Consider the following 18,525-nt stretch of genomic DNA (forward strand, 5'->3'; position numbering starts at 1 on the left):
TTGATCTGATGTTAGGCCATTTTAAATGGCCACCTTTTAGTATGGCAGTAAATGGAAGTCTTGCTCAGCAGCTCAAAACACTTCTGTTAATGTGTGCAGAAGAGTGTTGAAATTCAGGATAGGTACTCTCAATATTGAGATGCCCCAGTTCTTCACAGCAACAATGAGCATTTTCACAATGTAGGTGGTCTGCTAACTACATGTATAACTTAAGATACCGTAGAGGGAGAATAGCTTTTCCATAGTTAAGGTCACAAACAGCTTCCATTATTAAAGTCATATTTTTGCTTGTTTGCTTTGGTCTGTATAATTGTTTTGACCTGAAGACCGCCATATTTACTGTAAAGGCATAGGATAGGGGTCGGGAACCTTTCAGAAGTGGTGTGCCGAGTCTTCATTTATACACTCTAATTTAAGGTTTCGCGTGCCAGTAATACATTTTAACGTTTTTTAGAAGGTCTCTCTATAAGTCTATATATAACCAAACTATTATTATATGTAAAGTAAACAAGGTTTCAAAATGTTTCAGAAGCTTTATTTAAAATTAAATTAAAATGCAGATCTTATCAGTTTAGTGTGATCCTTACCCTTGCTTTTCCTTGCTGAGTTTTCTGGCACGTATTTGGATACAGTACTTTAAGCTGCGCACAGGTTTCTGAGTGATCACTTGTTAAACAGCTGGCAGGAGGTCAGCAGCTGGAAACCCAGATCAGCAGCTGAGGAGAGTGGAGCTGGCGGCTAGTAGGGCTGAGCAGGGCCGGAGACCTGGACCCTGTCTGGCAAGGGGCCTGTGCTGGAACTCCAACCAGAAGCAAGGTGAGTGGGGCTGCGGCAGAGACCCCGGCTGGCAAGGGGTCAGCAGCTGGAACCCCAGAGCAGCGACTGAGCGGCTCAGCCCGCTGCTGCTCTGGGGCTCCAGCTCCTGCCAGCCGGGGTCTCAACCCACTGCTGGCCTGGGGTTCCTTCACCCAGGCCAGCAGCGGGTACTGAGTGGGACCGGCGGTGGGAGCCCAACTGGCAGGAGACGGCGGCGGAAACCCCAGAGCGGCGGCGGGCTGAGCTGCTCAGCCCGCCGCCGCGTGCCATCAAAAAAATCGGCTGGTGTGCCACCTTTGGCACACGTGCCGCAGGTTGCCGACCCCTGGCATAGGAGAATGTTTCTGTAAAGTATGCAAAAAAAAAATCAAAATCTTTTGGAATGACAAATCATTTAAAATATATTCTGATTTGAATTTGATTGTTGTCTAATGTTTGTCTTCTTGTATCTCAAAACTTGCCTACAACTGTCCCTTTAAATTTGCATATAGTTAGATCTTTTCAAAAAGTTTTAGTTAAGCAAAATTAATGAGTCTTGGATTGTTTTGGGATCCAATCCTGTCCAACTTCATTAGGATTTTAACATGTTAAAATACATCTGCTTTCCTAGATTTGTTAGCTACAAGAAGAAAAAGGAGAGAGGGAAAGGGCTAAGGACATGATCAACACCACAGGAAGGGAAAAACAGCAGTTGCTGGAGGAGGGAAATACCTTCACTTTCACCCCCTCATAGTGTGCCACTCTATCCCACAGATCCCAACAGCGATCCCCAACTTTTCATGGTTATGCCCCCCCCCCCGCCCCCCGGGATCGGGGCCATGGCTCACAAGGGTGGGTGGATGGACAGCGGTAAGGGGGGGATGAGGCTGGGGCCACAGCTAGGGGCGTTTCAGGGGCCAGGAGTGGAGCCACAGCCAGGGGCTGAGGCTGGGCTGGGAGAGGAGTTGCAATCAGACTGTGGGGAAGGCCGCGGCTGGGAGCAGGGCCACAGGTGGGGCCTGATGGCACTCCCTCCCTGTCCCCCTGTGGGGGCTGGCCTGTGCTTGGTGGCGCTCCCTCCCTGTCTTCTTGTGGGGGCTGGGCCGCGCCTCTCCCCAAACGTTCCTCTGTGCCACCCTGGGGGGGTGTGCCTCACAGTTTGGGGACCCCTGCCACAGAAACAGAGACACACAAGGGGGCAAGAAGCAGGAGAAGGTAAATATACAGGATTATGCATCCAGGAGGCAAGCCTATATTTTCAAAAGGAACTCATTATGGTATTCTCTGGACATATTTTCTAACTACTGGAACTATGTCAATAATCTAAATCTACTAAAAGAGTATTTAATTCACTTAAATTATTCTCAAGTTATTTCAACTGTACTACTGGCAAAGTTGTTTAAATGAACACTTAATTATTACAAAATCCAGCTGGTACAGAGCTTAATACAGGGGTCAGCAACCTTTCAGAAGTGATGTGCCGAGTCTTCATTTATTCACTCTAATTTAAGGTTTCAAGTGCCAGTAATACATTTTAACGTTTTTAAAAGGTCTCTTTCTATAAGTCTATAATATATAACTAAACTACGTTGTATGTAAAGTATGTAAGGTTTTTAAAATGTTTAAGCAACTTAATTTAAAATTAAATTAAAATGCAGAGCTCGCCAGAACAGTGGCCAGGACCCAAGCAGTGCGAGTGCCCCTGAGAATCAGCTCGCATGCCGCCTTTGGCATGCATGCCATAGGTTGCCTACCCCTGGCTTAATACGAGCAGTTTGTTGACACGAAAAGGTTTTTTTAATTACACAAATATACTTATACTAATGTAATGTCCCCATGTGGACACAATTATTCCAGCAGAAAAGTGGCTTTTTTTCCCCACTTTAGCTTAAACCCTTCCCAAGCAACATTAACTACACTGAAAGCAATTTTATTCTGGAATGAGAATGAGGCCACTTGGTAATTACACTGTACCCGTATAAATGGGCAAATTTTATTATATAAACAAGTCCATGTGACTCATGGTCTTTACAAGACCTACCTCTCTGCCAGTCTCTTTTTCAAGGTGATAACCAAATATTTTTGCTTTACAGGAGCTGAGTTGGGCGACAGAGGGCAGTAGCTCTCAGTGGTCACACATTATAGAACTGCTGAAATGGACCCAGCTGCTGGGTTGTCATCTGTTTTAAGCTTACAGAGACTGAACAGAGGCCAACCAATGGCCCTATCCTCAAGGTGCAGACGCTCTGTCTAATGCTCCCCCTCCCCCATGAGAGTTGGAACCCACACAGCTGCCTAGCCCCTATTCTCAGACTCCCTGTTGCTTAAACTCCCCCTCCCCCAGAGTTCTACTAAAAGGTGAGAGAGTCTTCTGGCTTTCAGTTTAACTCTCTCCTGAGGCAGTACAGTAATTGTTGCAAATAATGCACAGACACTTTATTTAATCTTTGTTTACACTGGACTTTCGTCAGTAAAACTTTTGTCCTTCAGGTGGGTGAAAAAAACATGCCCCCAAACGACAAAAGTTTTACCAATGAAAAGCGCCGGTGTGAACAGTGCTTTGTTGGCGGGAGAGCTCTCTCCTGCTGACAAACAGCAACAACACTGCGCGCATTTTAGCAGCATGGCTGTGACACAGCCTCAGAAGTCACCACTACTCTTTTACTTAACAGATAAAACACAAGACATTACAGATCATTTAGAAAAACAATGAAAATCCTAAATGCAATGCATCTTGTGAGCTCACACTTTCCCTGGAAGTTACACAAGCAGAGTCTCTAGCCTCATCAAGCCACTACATGCTGGGCTGCAAGCTGCTACATGCTGGGTTGCTTCTTCCTTATCCTAAGCTGAAAAAAAAGTGGCCACATAAAGAGCTCCTACCTTTTTGTAACTTTTAGCCCCCTTTGTCAGGTGACATCCTGCTCAGCCTCCTCAGGTGATCAAATTCCTTCCAGGTGACCTCTCCCCTGATTAACTAGTCTATTGTTTAGAGCTATTCCATTTCAATGGGAGAACATTTCAGATTTATTGACCTTCTATTGTCAGCCCTGTACCTCTACTCTGTTGGAATTTTGGTCCAACATGGAGGCAAAAAGACAACAGAAGACAAAGGACTGCAACTTCAAAATGGAGTTTGTAGCTTGGTAAAGCTGTGACGAGCTGGGGCTTCTGTCTGAACCAGTTCTGAACTGTGGATGATATTACGAAATTGCATCATGAAATTTCAGTGGCATAGAAAGCCTATATGTATGTGGATCCATCGTGAGTTAACAGGTTGTGTCATGTCTCTGCCAGGCCAGAGACAACTGAGTGATGAGCACTCAAAGATGGTCAATTCAAAGTATGACACCTTAAGACAATGGGTTTACTCTAGCTGGGCACTTCCTCTTTTTTTTGTCTATGGGCAGCAAAAGCTTTGGAATGTAATGATAAGTTACCAGGAGCAGACAAAAGAAGCTGGCAGCCCCAGCAGGAGTCTATACATGAATTCACAAGGGAAACAGAGTGAAGGAGAGCCATTTTGATCAGATTAAGATGAGAGAGACTGCTCAAGGGACAGGTTTGGTAAGGCAGCAGAGGACTGCACCTGCCTGTCCTGACAGAACACAGATGATTCCCCCAAGTACTCCCAAGGGAAGGGTGAGCTACTGAGGAACACTACATTTAGGATGTTTATTTTGTACTACCTGTACTCTCCTGTGCTTTACACGATTAAAGATAAGACAGCATAAAAGTATAATGCTATACACACACACACACACACACACACTCTGTATATGCTTCACAACTATTACGTGTCACTGAGAGTTAAACTGTAAACCAAAAACTTCACACTTTTGTGTGGAGTTCTGGGAGAGGAATGTGTTTAAGTAGTGGGGAGTCTGAAGGGTCAGTGCCGTGCCCAGAGGCGCTAGGTGGCTAGAAATTGGGTTCCAAAACTCCGGGGGCGTGAGGGGGCAGGGAGAGTATATGTCAGATAGAAAGTCTGCACCCTGAGTGTTTGCCCAGGGACCCCAAGATTAGGGCAGTGTCTGGACTCCACTCAGCCTGCAGAAGCTTGAAATACCCCAGGGATCCAGCAGACAGGGGGTTGGATTCCCCTCAGAGGTATCCAAATAGGTTGCCAAAATGGGACACTTGCTAGAATGTGCAACACCAACATGCAGACATCTGCGGGACTGGGGCCTAAACTCATCCCTTTATTTCAAAGAAGGATCAAGATACACCAAAGTCCAAATAAAGCTTAAAATATGATAGAAATTCAAGCTACATAAATTCTTAAAAGTAGCACTTGTTTTGTGAAGCAATCACACTGTTAGAAAGCACTTCAAGTATAAATAGCAAAATATATATAGTTAGTATTTGATTACAGAAGACAGCATTTTTAACACAGTCCAAATACCAACACAATGCTTTCAAAAGAAACATTTATGACAGTTAACAACCTTGGGAAGCCTAAAAAAAAAAATCTCAAGATGTCAGTCTGATAAGGATCTTAGGTTCCTTCCAATATTTAAGCAGCGCCCTGACTTGTCACCCCTGAAATTAAAACAGTAAAGAAGTCTGTAGTGACAGCTAGATAAATTTTAAAATTATCCATAGTACTCCACTAACTCGATTTGAAAGTGACTAATGCTCGGTCTATACTACAGAGTTAGGTCAACATTAGGTCAACCTAATTATGTGTGTCTACACTACAATGGTGCTTCTGCTTAAGTAAGTGGTCCATTATAGCAACATAGTAACTCCACCAGGAGGCACAGTGTTTATGTTGATGTAGTTAGAGCAATGCAGTGTCTATGTACACAGTGTGTTACTTACATTGTTTTTTGTCTTCCACTGTGAGCTCTCCCCCCACGCCAGTGCTGACAGCTGGATGTGGGCTCCCAGCCTTCCCCCTGCCCAGTGCTGACATCCCAGAGTCCTGTTGCCGCCTCCTGGTGAGGGACTAAGTGTGAAGGAGAGCCTGGTCAGGGTCAGACTCTCCTTCCCTGTCAAATCCCTCACCAGGAGGACACTAGGCTGTCAACCCTGCAAGCAGGGCCCACAATGGGAGCCCCAGGACTGACCAAGTTGCCAGAGCTCAATTTCACAGCAGAGAGCTCACCAGCAGTGAAATTGACAGTCTTGTCAGTTTCACTGCTATTATTATTTCTCATTTTGTCTCCAGCTCAGGCTGTAAGCAGATAGTTTACATTTTGCTCTGGCTAACAGCAGCCGTGGAACTGAAAAGAATGTTAATTTCATTGCTGGTAGGCTCCTTGCTGTGAAACCCCATCCTGGCTGGCTGTGAGCCCAGCATCTGCCTGACAGCATGGGGCGGGGGAAGCAGCTGTGAGCCCCCTGCATACAGCTGAAGCCATCAGCCCCAGGGCTGCCAGGATCCAGTTGTTAGTGTCCCACAATGCCCCACTTCAGTCAGTGGAAGAGCACCACCCACAGAAGAAGAAAGTATGGACATGAACCACTGCTTTAATTATTGCAGTGGCTGTATGCCGACTTAACTTAAGTTGACTTAATTTTGTAGTGTAGACAAGCTCTAAGGAACATGGTCATACCATTTGATCTCAAGGATCCAAGCATATCAGTATGCTGATATACACAATGGGATAAGACTCTTCCAAGAGTACTGGGCAAATTTATCTGAAAGGGAATTACTGTGATTAGACCACTTTTGTTGCTTTCTTGTTTGTTTTAAAGAATTAATTTAGTATTATGTCTGCTGAAAAACAGCTATCTTCTATTGATCAGATAGGGCAAATTAGAGAAAGTAGTAAGATCCATCAATCACAGTTCTAATTGTGCTTACAAAACATTAAAACTGAAAGTATTTAGAAACATTTAGAAAGTAACTTTAAGCAAAGTTAGGCAATCCCAGAGCTATCTTTTTGCCTGTGAAATCTGGGGTTATCAACATGGAGGCTTTAGGCAAAATATTTCCCTGAAATAAGGAAACTACAATTGAGATTTAAACAATCCACTTTTAAGAAGTCTAACTTTGTTAAGTAACAAACACTTGCTTGGTATTATCAAATTTCTTTCCCCAATACCATTCTTCAGCTGTTCTCAAACTCTCCTACTTTGAAAACTACATCCTTCTATATGCAATAAATCTAACATGCATCATCATTTTACATGACCAGTTTAGAGCCATTACTGATATCCTGAAAGAGTGCACTTCCATTTGTTTAAAGACATACATATAAAAACAATTCTATATCAATCTCGGCAAAAAAGATTCACTATAAATTTATAATAGCTGTTTCAGCACAGGGATAGCATCAGAAAGAAAGCAAACTTCAGTTTTCTATATTAATCAAATAGGTTAAAAAAAGTTTTGAAAATGTACATTTCAGATAGCGCTTACCTGTATCAGCACATAGTAACAATCCTAATAGATTATATCTCACACCACTCAGAATAGTATTTTCATTAAAACAGCATCATACCAGAAACGGATGCTGAACATGATCTTTTACGTTAAAGAAATACCTTTAACTTTAAAACTAAAAGCACACTTTTAACTTCCTCAATAGTTGCAAACTGAACATGAGTACTTAATAAAAAGTTTATAGAAAAAAACTCTCCATTTGTGTATTTTATGGATCTGACACCACTTTGTGTACTGTCATTTTCAGATTTCTTTGTAGAGTTAGTTCCCCCCACTTACATCTCTTTTTCCACAGAGCAAAAGATAAAGACAGTTAAAAAAATGTATTTGTAAGACCACAAAAAGTGACAGGAGATTTGCAGTTAGTAGTGTATACCATCATGACTATATTGCGAGCTGATAGCGCCCCATCAAATCAGTTTATATAGACAGCTTGGTAAAAAAGACTGAGGGTACATCTACACTACAGGGGGGAGTCGATTTAAGATACGCAAATTCAGCTACGTGAATAGCGTAGCTGAATTCGACGTATCGCAGCCGACTTATCCCGCTGTGAGGACGGCGGCAAAATCGACTTCTGCGGCTTTCTGTCGACGGCGCTTACTCCCACCTCCGCTGGTGGAGTAATAGCGTGCATTCGGGGATCGATTGTCGCGTCCCGATGGGACGCGATAAATCGATCCCCGAGAGGTCGATTTCTACCCGCCGATTCAGGCGGGTAGTGTAGACCTAGCCTGAGATTAGACACCACAATTCAGTAATCAAGGCCCAACTCCAACACCTAGGATCAATTACTGCAACGCTCACTATAGGTGCAGACTCTCAGACTTCAGTGAATGCTACAAGGACAAAGAGATGCACAATAGCAGAGCCCAAAGAAGGACTGGGGGACCAGTTATTTTTTTTAAATGTGATTATACATATTCCTGTTTAAAGACAAAAGGTGAGAGAAAGAACTCTCACAAATAGCAAAGGCTAACAGTATTTCAAGTGTAGCAAATTATAAATATAACTAAGGTTTCAATCCTGTAAAACACATGCGCTTTCATATCAATGGGACTACTTACAGGTGTCAAGTTAAGCAAAAGGTAAAGCATTAAGCAGTATCACGAGCAAATGAGTCTACAAGATTTTGATTTATGCTGGGGGGGGTTAAGGCTAAAAAACAAAAAATGATTTTTAAAATGTACTTTGATATAGAGCTAATGAAATGCCCCTCATCTGAAGTCCATGCTTTTCATATAAAAATTATTTAAGACACTCTTCAAAAACACTTAGAAATAAAAAATCCAGCTAATGTCTTCAGTTTACTCAAATTTTACTATGAACAAATGGATAAAATTTTAAAGCTGAGACAAAAGACTAAAGAGAAATGCTAAGAGCCCCAACACCACATGGGTAAACTTTTACAAATATTGGGCTCAACGCACACTTGAAGTAATGGGGTTAAGTAGGGCACAGACCTCACTTCCCATGCCAACAAAGAGGCCCGCTGCACACAAGGTGGATTCACTCATATTATAGGGTAACAAACACCACCATCATCCTCCTAGGGATCCACAACGGAAGCGCAATTTTACTATGGTGATGTGTTAAATAGGAGATCAGTTGGTGGAGGTTGCTTAGAAATAAGCTGAATCAGCACATTATCTAGTAACCCTGGCTGTACCCCTTCTAATGGAAGTACTGTCTACTTTCAGATTGCACTGGCCAGCAGTTATGTGAGCCTTGCAATACTAGAGGCCATTTTTGGGTAGACTTTCTGCCACCTTGAGCCACGATCGCTGCCAGATTTAATGTCGTTTATGATGCTAAAGTGAATGAGGCCACAACAGGTCCTTCTGTTTCACTTAGGCAGAACTCCTGTTGATTTAATAGATACTTAAAATCAGGCCCATAGTTGGAAAGTACGTTGTTACGAGTTTTATAAGTTATAGCTATACAGTTTTTCCTATCAGACTATGCCAAGGGATGGAGCTTAAGTCTTTCTAACTTGCCAATACATCCTGTAATAATGTGCATTGGATCTTTGATAATATACATTTCTTCCACATTGAATTCTGTTGTTACAAAATCACTGAATGAGGTAGTAAAACTTATTCGCTATTTAGAAAGGAGAGAGCTTCTGATTATATACAAATGTCCTGGTAATCAGTGACTGAAAGGTAATTTTATCATAGTAAATATTTTGCCAAAACTGGATTGTTTCTTAAAATATAAGGAGGGGCGGCTCTTTAAGCTTTTTCACGGACAAGAGGTTTAAACAAACAAAAAGACAGTGTTCTAGGAATGCCTGAAAACCTATTAATATAATTAATTTACATAAATTCACAACTTTAGAGTGTGTTACAAGTGTAGAAATAATCAGCTGACGCATACACCCATCTCTAGTCTGAATATTATCTGCTCCAATAAATTGAGTCTCTTCACATGCCAGATATTTTGGAGGCAATGCTGTTTCTCCAAAACAAAAGTAACATGAAAACTAAAACGGCCTCAAAATATTTTTGCAGTGAAAAATAATATGGATGAAACAAACTACGCATGGGAAAAATACATTCAAAAGTAATTCCAGAATCAAGAACAATGCACATAAGTAGGTAAAGTATGTGTGTGTTTTTTTTATTTTATTTTTTTTAATGTAGTAGAAACTCAAATACGTGAGGCAGCATATGACATCCTCTTTACAAGCATGTATCTCAAACTGGGACAATAGAAGATCTTTTAAAAACAGAGACTGTAACTTATTGAAACTCATATAGCAACACTATACACATCAATATTGATTATTTAGAAGGGATGTCAAGTATCAGGGGGTAGCCGTGTTAGTCTGTATCTACAAAAACAACAAGGAGTCTGGTGGCACCTTAAAGACTAACAGATTTATTTGGGCATAAGCTTTCGTGGGTAAAAACCTCACTTCTTCGGATGCATCCGAAGAAGTGAGGTTTTTACCCACGAAAGCTTATGCCCAAATAAATCTGTTAGTCTTTAAAGTGCCACCAGACTCCTTGTTGTTTTAGAAGGGATGGACTTTTTAAAGCAAAATGTTTATCGTTTTACCATTCTTATTCCAAAATGCTCTACAAGTCTAATGGATTTCAATTGCGCTTAAAAAGGTACTTATTTCCTACCCAAATGTCCTTATTTATAACTTTCAAATGTCAGCAGGTATGAATAAAATCCTTGATTGCCACAGGGAAATTCTAAACACTGCTTTTGAAATTCATCCCTAATGAAGGAACCTCCCTCTCTGCAGAAGGCAGAAACTTGACATGTCTGACTACCTTTCTTTAAAAAAAAAAAAATATCACTGTCAATACCTCATCTCCCTGGTGATTATAAATGAAGAAGAGGAGGAAGCCACCTTCTCTGTTATGCTATCTTGTGAGAGCAAGCCGTTCTGAAAAGCACAGGCACTAGCTTAGTCATCGCATCCTTCTTCCCCCCCCCACACACACCCCATCCTCCGGGATTCACACCGGGGCAGGAGAATTGCAGCACCAGCACCGGCTCCCTGCACGAGTCGGTAGGCGCGACACGTTAGACAAAAATAGGTGTTGGTGTCTGGGTCTAAGGCGGGGGCCGGGATGGATTAAAGTGAATGCGGGACTGGGAGCCACGGACACCCCCGACTGGGGACCCCTATGACACGGCTATTCCTGCTCAACCGCGGGCCGCAGCGCCCGGACCCCCCTTCTTACCTTCCGCCACGTCCTCGTCGATAGCCCCCTTCACCTGGGAGAAGCACCACTGGAAGTCGTTACCACCTCCTCCTCCGCCACCTCCTGCCACCCCTGCGGAGACAGAGCGCGGTGAGGGCGAGCGGCGCGGGCAACCCCAACCCGGCCGAGGGCACCTGACCCCTAACCCGGCCCCAGCTCCCCCCACCAACCCTGGCCAGGCTCCTCAGTACCCGGCCCGGCTCCGTACTGGCCGGCCCGGCTCAACCCCCACCCAGCACCGGCTCGGCCCTGCCCCTCTACCCAAGGCCCACACGCGGTCCGGCTCGGCCCCGAACAACCCAGCCAGCCCCACCGAGCCCGCTCGGCCTCCCATGCCCCGGATCCGCGCTGCCTGCCCAGGCCTGACTGGCTGCCCGCCCCTGTTCGGAAGGCAGAGCGCCCTCCACCCGGCCCCGACCCTAGGCCAGGCCCAGGCCTCCCCAGCTGACGGCCGCGGCGCTGCGTGCGTCTCGCTCACCTGCCATGTCGCGCAGTGTGTGTGGGGCGGGGGGCTGCGGGGCCCACGAGGGGGAGGCGCCGGCCGGGACCGGGTCAGAGCCGCCGCCGCCGCACACAGCTGCAGCCGCTGGAGGTTTTGGGGTTTCAAAATGGCGCCCATTGCCGGTCGGCCTGATCCGGTGACGTCATCCGTCTGCCTCCCTCCGGGAGGGGGAGCTGGGAGCGCCGGGCGGTGCAGGAAGCAGGCGGAGCCGGGCCGGAGCTGTGACGGCGGGGGATACACGGGGGAGGAGGATCTGGCGAGGGCGTGGTGGGACCTAGAGGATATAGGCTGGCCGAAGGGGGCGGCCTGCTAGGCTGGGGCTGGCTGAGGTGGGTGGCCTGCTGGCACCCAGGGACACAGCTTGAGGAGGGGCAGTTTATCCAACTTGAGCTGTAATCGCTCGCCAAATAGAAACCTGCTTAGCTGGGACTGGGGGATTCTGCAGCAGGAGGGGGACAGGCTGGAGTGGGGTGGCAGCTAGGGTATCACCCAGTGCTTAATTTGTGCCTGTTCTGAGCACCGACATCTCGGGGCTTGGCAGTTCTGAGCCCGGGCACCTCTGCACTTGCTGTGTCAGTTATGAAACTACAGCTGTTGCTTGAGCCCTGTACCTCTTTCATTACCAATTAAGCACTGCTAATGCCAGGGCTGGGGGGAACACTCCCTTCAGGCTGGGACCAAACGGGCAGAGAGGTGGTATAAGGCAGAGGTGTCATGTAGGGGAGCATGAAGGGTCCAGTGTCCCCCTAGATTGGCCTGCTGGGGGGAGGGAGGGGTTCTGTCCTTTTGCTGTGCCTGCCCCCCAAGCACGCTTGGCCCCTGTCCCTGGCAGCCAGGTCCGAGCAGGGAGTGGAAGGTTGGGACCAGCAGCTTCTCATGCCAGCCATGCTGGGTCACTGCTCTGTGCAGCGTAGCAGCTGCCTGAGAGAGTCTGGCTGGGGAAGCGGTGGTGGGCTACCCCCTGCCTGGGCCTGGCTGCTGGGGACAGAGGCCAAGCAAGCTGGAGCCCCCTCTTTTCCAGGCATGTTTCTGGCTTGCTCGGCCCCTGTCCACGGCAGCTGGGCCTGGGTGGGGGGTGGCCCACTGCTGCCCCAGCCAGGCTCCCTCAGGCAGCTGCTGCACAGAGCAGCAACCTGGAGTGGCCAGCTTGAGCCGCATGAGAAGTGCAGGGAAATTGGCCAAACATGGCGGGGGGGACAGCGGGAGATGGACAGAGCCCACTCCGGCAGTAACTCTGGTTGGGTGGGGTGAGCCCTGGGCTGGGTGCAGGGCAGGGGTGAGTCAGTGGGCAGAGGAGACACGTGTCCTCCCCTTTAGATTGTGGGCCCCCCCCTCTAATATGGGGAGACACGGATCATCTCTGGTACAAGGCAGCGAGAGAGGAGCAGGTGGGGTGAAAGGGCTGAAGTGTCACTATTGCCGTGTTTAAACACAATGCTAGCTAACCTTGTTTCTATCTCAGTTTGGCTGGTCGGTGCAGCTAATTTTGGATAAACTGTAATGAAGGCCAAAATCAGAGGTGATAGAGACACCAACTTGGTATGCAGGTCCTGTTGGGATCCTGGAAGTGGGCGGGCAAAAGCCTGGTATGCAGGTGAGAGGTAAAAGGATTGGACCTGGGAAGATTAGGCAAACATCATCTCCACACATCTGGGCACTCAGAGACAGCATTGACAAGATTGAGCCCTAGTGGTTGCACAGCTGAGAGCAGTTGCTTAGCATTATCCTGTCAGATCAATCAGGACAGAGAGAGTAGATCTATACTGGTATTTCCATTCTCCATGCCAGTTTATGCAGTCATTTCAGCAACACCATAATCAACAGGCCACAAAAAGGGGTAACACGGTCAGGAAGATATCTGGCTTCTGAGTGTATTTTTAAACAGAGTTCCACTTAGTCCACTGTCATCTGTAACCTATCAGTTAAATTAGCTTCTGTACCAAATGACTTGAGGATAGCTAATGTGATGCCAATTTTTAAAAACGGGCTCCAGAGATTGCCCTGGCAACTACAGGCCAGTAAGCCTCATTTCAGTGCTGGGCAAATTGGTTGAAACTATCGTAAAGAACAAAATTGTCAGGCACACAGACGAACATAATTTGTTGGGAAATAGTCAACATTGTTTTTGTAAAGGGAAATCATGCCTCACCAATCTACTAGAATTCTTTGAGGGGGTCAACAAGCATGTGGACAAAGGAGATCCAGTGCATATAGTGTATTTAGATTTTCAGAAAGCCTTTGACAAGGTGCCTCACCAAACGCTCTTAAGCAAAATAAACAGTCATGGGATAAGAGGGAAGGTTCTCTCATGGATTGATAACTGGTTAAAAGATAGGAAACAAAGGGTAGAAATAAATGGTCAGTTTTCAGAATGGAGAGAGGTAAATAGTGGTGTCCCCCAGGGATCTGTACTGAGCCCAGTCCTATTTAACATATTCATAAACGATCTGGAAAATGGGGTAAATAATGAGGTGGCAAAATTTGCAGATGATACAAAACTACTCAAGATAGTTAAGTCCCAGGCAGACTGTGAAGAGCTACAAAAGGATCTCACAAAACTGGGTGACTGGGCAACAAAATGGTAGATGAAATTTAATGTTGATAAATGCAAAGTAATGCACATTGGAAAACATAATCCTAACTATACATATACAATGATGGGGTCTAAATTAGCTGTTACCACTCAAGGAAGAGATCTTGGAGTCATTGTGGATAGTTCTCTGAAATCATCCACTCAATGTGCAGCAGCAGTCAAAAAGGTGAACAGAACGTTGGGAATCACCAAGAAAGGGATAGCTAATAAGACAGAAAATATCTTATTGCCTCTATATAAATCCATGGTACGCCCACACCTTGAATATGCGTGCAGATGTGGTTGCCCCATCTCAAAAAAGATATATTGGAATTGGAAAAGGTTCAGAAAAGGGCAACAAAAATGATTAGGGGTTTAGAATGGCTTCCGTATGAGGAGAGAGTAATAAGACTGGGACTTTTCAGCTTGGAAAAGAGGCGACTGAGGGGGGATATGATAGAGGTCTATAAAATCATGAGTGGCACAGAGAAAGTAAATAAGGAAGTGTTATTTACTCCTTCTCATAATACAAGAACAAGGGCCCACCAAATGAAATTAATAGGTAGCAGGTTTAAAACAAACACAAGAAAGTAATTTTTCACGCAACACACTGTCAACCTCTGGAACTCCTTGCCAGAGGGTGTTGTGAAGGCCAATACTATAACGGGGCTCAAAAGGGAGCTAGATAGATTCATGGAAGATAGGTCCATCAATGGCTATTAGGTAGGATGGGCAGGAATGGTGTCCCTAGCCTCTGTTTGCCAAAATCTGGGATTGGGTGACAGGGCATGGATCACTTGATGATAACCTGTCTGTTCATTCCCTTTGGGGCACCTGCCATTGGCCACTGTCAGAGGACAGGATACTGGGCTTGATGGACCTTTGGTCTGACCCAGTATGGCTGTTCTTAGTATGCGGGACATATTTTTGCTTTTAAATCCCCCATTAATGGTAGACTCCTCTTTATTTTTTTTTATTTTTTTTTTGGTGTTTTATTTATTAATGCCAATTTGCTCCTCTTTCTTTAGTCCTCTGTTCGGAATCCTGCACTCTCTGAGCTAATACCATTGACGTATTACCGAGTTTTAGCATTATCTTTATTCCTTACCCTTACACTGTTTGTTTTCTTTAAACAGCCATATGTCTTTATAGGTTTAAGGATCTGATTTAAATCCAAAATAGCAAGGAGAATTCAGAGTTGATTTACCATTCCTTGTTAAACCATGCCATTCTGGTATGGAACTAAATAGTATTATAGAAATGTAGGAGTTGAAGGGACCTGGAGAAGTCATCAAGTCCAGCCCCCTGCTCTGTGGCAGGACCAAATAAACCTAGACTATCCCTGACAATTGTTTGTCCAATCTGTTCTTAAAAATCTCCAGTGCTAGGAGTACTGCTCACATTTCCTACTTGGAACAAGGTTCCCTTTCACATACAACAGTATTCTGTCTATCTTTCTTCTCAAGTGATTTTTTTCCTCTTAATAAATGCTCACAAAATGTATTTTTTTAATGCTCACAAAATGTATTTTTGAAGTCCTTTATTTATGTGCAGGGACATTATAGACAATGGCATCTGCAAACTTCTGTCTGCTGCCCTGCCAGTGTACATCAACCATGATCTATTTTAGAGAGACCAGTCTTAGAACAGTTTAGTCTCTGTGTCCATTCAAAACCTCGGCCTATGAAAAGTGCACTAATAACATGTAATTTTTTCCTAGCTAATGCCTTGCACAGCTAATCTATAGTATGAGTCACCCAAGAAGTTTAATTTATACAACTTTATACACAAATGGTACTTTCATGGAAAAATGCCCTGAATCTTTCATTTTAAAAAGGAAAATGGTGTCAGTGTATATTAGAATCCCTTAAAAATCCTTTAGGCCTTAATTAATTAAATGCAGCATACCACTGAAGTTGCATGTTATTTATTAATGCCAATTGGATTTCCTATTTTAAAATGTTCTTTTTTTAAAAAAACTTCACTCTGGAATGATACAACATGAAATAATAATATGGACCCCAATCTTGAAAGCTAATCCACGCAGGTGCTACTGTGGGCTCCACATGAGCTCAGGAGTCCACCCAGGTATATCATCCTGCAGGATGTGGGCCACAGATGTATCTTCTAGAGGCCCAAATCTCCATTTAATTCTGACAAAGTCATATTGACATTATAAATGTAGGACAAATGTACTTATGTAATTTCAGTTCATATTAATAGGAATAACATGTTTTTAAACTAGTATAAAACCAATGAATACTTCTTAGGAGTAATAGACTGGGTTACAGACCACATTTTATTTATTGATTCTCCCCTAGTCTCATTTATCTAGTTTTCCTGTAGACTGGTTTGTTTGATTAAATATACAATGAAAAAGAAGACACCTGTGTTATGAAAGAGCCATTGCAGCGCCATAGTTAAAGTTGCTTTCTGTTTTGCACTTAAAGTGAGAGTTTAACCTATGTTTTATATGAGAAACACAGTGAGTGAAATCCTGACCCTATTAAAGTCAATAGAGGTATGTCTACACTGCATCTGGGAAATGTGATTCCCAGCATGGGTAGACAAAACAGCATTGTGGATGTTGTGGCACAAGCGGCGGCTTGGGCTAGCCAATCAATCTCGGACGCAGGGGGTTGGGTTGGCCTGGACTTGGGCAGCGAGTCCAAGCCACCGCTATTGCCATAATGTCCACCCTGCTCTTTTTAGCACACTGACTTGAACGGAGCTAGCACAAGTCTGTCTACCTTTGTTGGGAATCATACGTCCCAGCTGCAGGGTAGACGTTCCCTAAGAATCTTGTCATTAAGTTCAGTGAAGACAGGATTTCACCTAGTGTATCTTCCCCCAATTTTCAGTCAGAATCTCTCTCTCAAGAAGATTGGTTAATTCATAAATATCTAAGGCTCATAATTTTTTGAACTGCTCTAGCTTAAAATGTATGTAATGAGAGTTTGGGCTCCCTGGCGTTATGCAATCATTTTGTCACATAAAGAAAAAATAGCATTCTTTGTCATAATCTTTATGTGCTATAGGTACCCAATGGAGGATATATGTGAATGTGACTTTTCCAGAAATGTGCAGAACAGATAGTAGGCCAGAAAGTTTAGGAGAACTCTGGTTGGTTGATGGTGGTGGGAAGATTGGAATAGAGGATGTGGGAAGCCTGATATACTTACTGGTATAGGTTGTGATGTTTTGTCTGTGTTGTTGTGTGGTGGTTCTAATGGTGAGCTGTCACTCTCTGGGTGAGACAGGAAAAGGTATGTACTCTTAGATGCCTTAACTTTTGTGGTTATATGTTAACATGTTACGTATGTAACAATAGCTCGCAGCATAGCATTTTTGTGTGTCAGTATATCTATGGAGTGAACTAGCTGCTTTACACATGTTGTATAATAGCATATGAGTCTCTAGGTTTCAGTTGAGAGGATATGAATATTTACACAAGTAAGCATGTTCTGGCAGCATCATGAGAACCACAAATCCAAAACGTAGGGCCCTGAGGATATGTGTAGACACATTCAGTATTCCAATTCATGGGTTTTATATATTTGAAGAATTTCACACAATTTTAGTAGAAAAATGTTTTTATTAAATACATACATAGGTGCTGGAACTAAGGGTGTCAGGATTGCTGTTGCATCCCCTGGCTAGAAGTGGTTACCATCATATACAGGGTTTACAGTTTGGTTCTGTCATAACTATAAAGGGAAGGGTAACAGCCCTCCTGAGTACAATACTATAAAATCCCTCCTGGCCAGAGACTCCAAAATCCTTTTACCTGTAAAGGGTTAAGAAGCTCAGATAACCTGGCTGACACCTGACCCAAAGGACCAATAAGGGGACAAGATACTTTCAAATCTTGGTGGGGTGAAGGCTTTTGTTTGTGCTCTTTGTTTTGGGGGGAGTTCGCTCTTGGGACTAAGAGGGACCAGACATCAATCCATGCTCTCCAAATCTTTCTGAACAAGTCTCTCATGTTTCAAACTTGTAAGTACAGCCAGGCAAGGCGTGTTAGTTTTATCTTTGTTTTCTCAACTTGTAAATGTACCTTTTGCTAGGATGTTTACCTCTGTTTGCTGTAACTTTGAACCTAAGGCTAGAGGGGGTTCCTCTGGGCTCTTTAAGTTTGATTACACTGTAAAGTTATTTTCCATCCTGATTTTACAGAAATGATTTTTACCTTTTTCTTCTTACTTGCTCCATTCTCATGGCACCTTCCTGGAGATATGAGGAAATCTGGGGATCACAGATCTCACCCCAGTAATGTGTGTGAATCAGGGTTAATGGTGGGCAAGCTTGAATTTGTCAGTTTGGAAAATCCTCTCCTTTTACTGGCAGTCCTTTGACAGTATCCATCACCATACTGCAAACCAGATGTACTTCCAAAAAGTGTAAAAAGCATGGGATTTAATGGTAGATGACTTCACAGACATGATTTCAGGCTCTCTTTTGCTCCCCCCCCCCCCCCACATCTTCTCTGAGTTCAATAGGTGGGTGCAGATGGTGACAAGTTCCTCAAGTGTCCTAC

The 18,525-nt window shown here is 44.2% G+C and overlaps 1 protein-coding gene across 5 annotated transcripts in view; it reads right to left on the reverse strand.

The window, feature by feature from the left end:
* PPP2R2D (protein phosphatase 2 regulatory subunit Bdelta) overlaps nt 1–11,578 on the reverse strand; it is a 42,155-nt gene extending 30,577 nt beyond the window's left edge. Inside the window, exons 1-3 of one of the 5 annotated variants that reach the window (XM_065552182.1) lie at nt 11,393–11,531; nt 10,894–10,986; nt 10,513–10,592 (exon numbers count right to left, since the gene is read on the reverse strand). Coding sequence is in view for 1 of the 5 variants with exons in the window: in XM_005305300.5 (XP_005305357.1) it covers nt 10,894–10,986; nt 11,393–11,399 (100 nt within the window). In the remaining 4 variants the exon portion in view is untranslated. Of the gene's footprint in view, nt 1–10,512; nt 10,593–10,893; nt 10,987–11,392 lie in introns of those variants that run through there. The other 4 variants (XM_005305300.5, XM_065552180.1, XM_065552183.1 and 1 more) reach the window with 4 other exon arrangements.
* Between the last annotated feature and the right edge of the window lie 6,947 nt (nt 11,579–18,525).

The sequence above is a fragment of the Chrysemys picta genome, chromosome 7, assembly GCF_011386835.1.
Source record: "Chrysemys picta bellii isolate R12L10 chromosome 7, ASM1138683v2, whole genome shotgun sequence".
Taxonomy (NCBI): domain Eukaryota; kingdom Metazoa; phylum Chordata; order Testudines; family Emydidae; genus Chrysemys; species Chrysemys picta.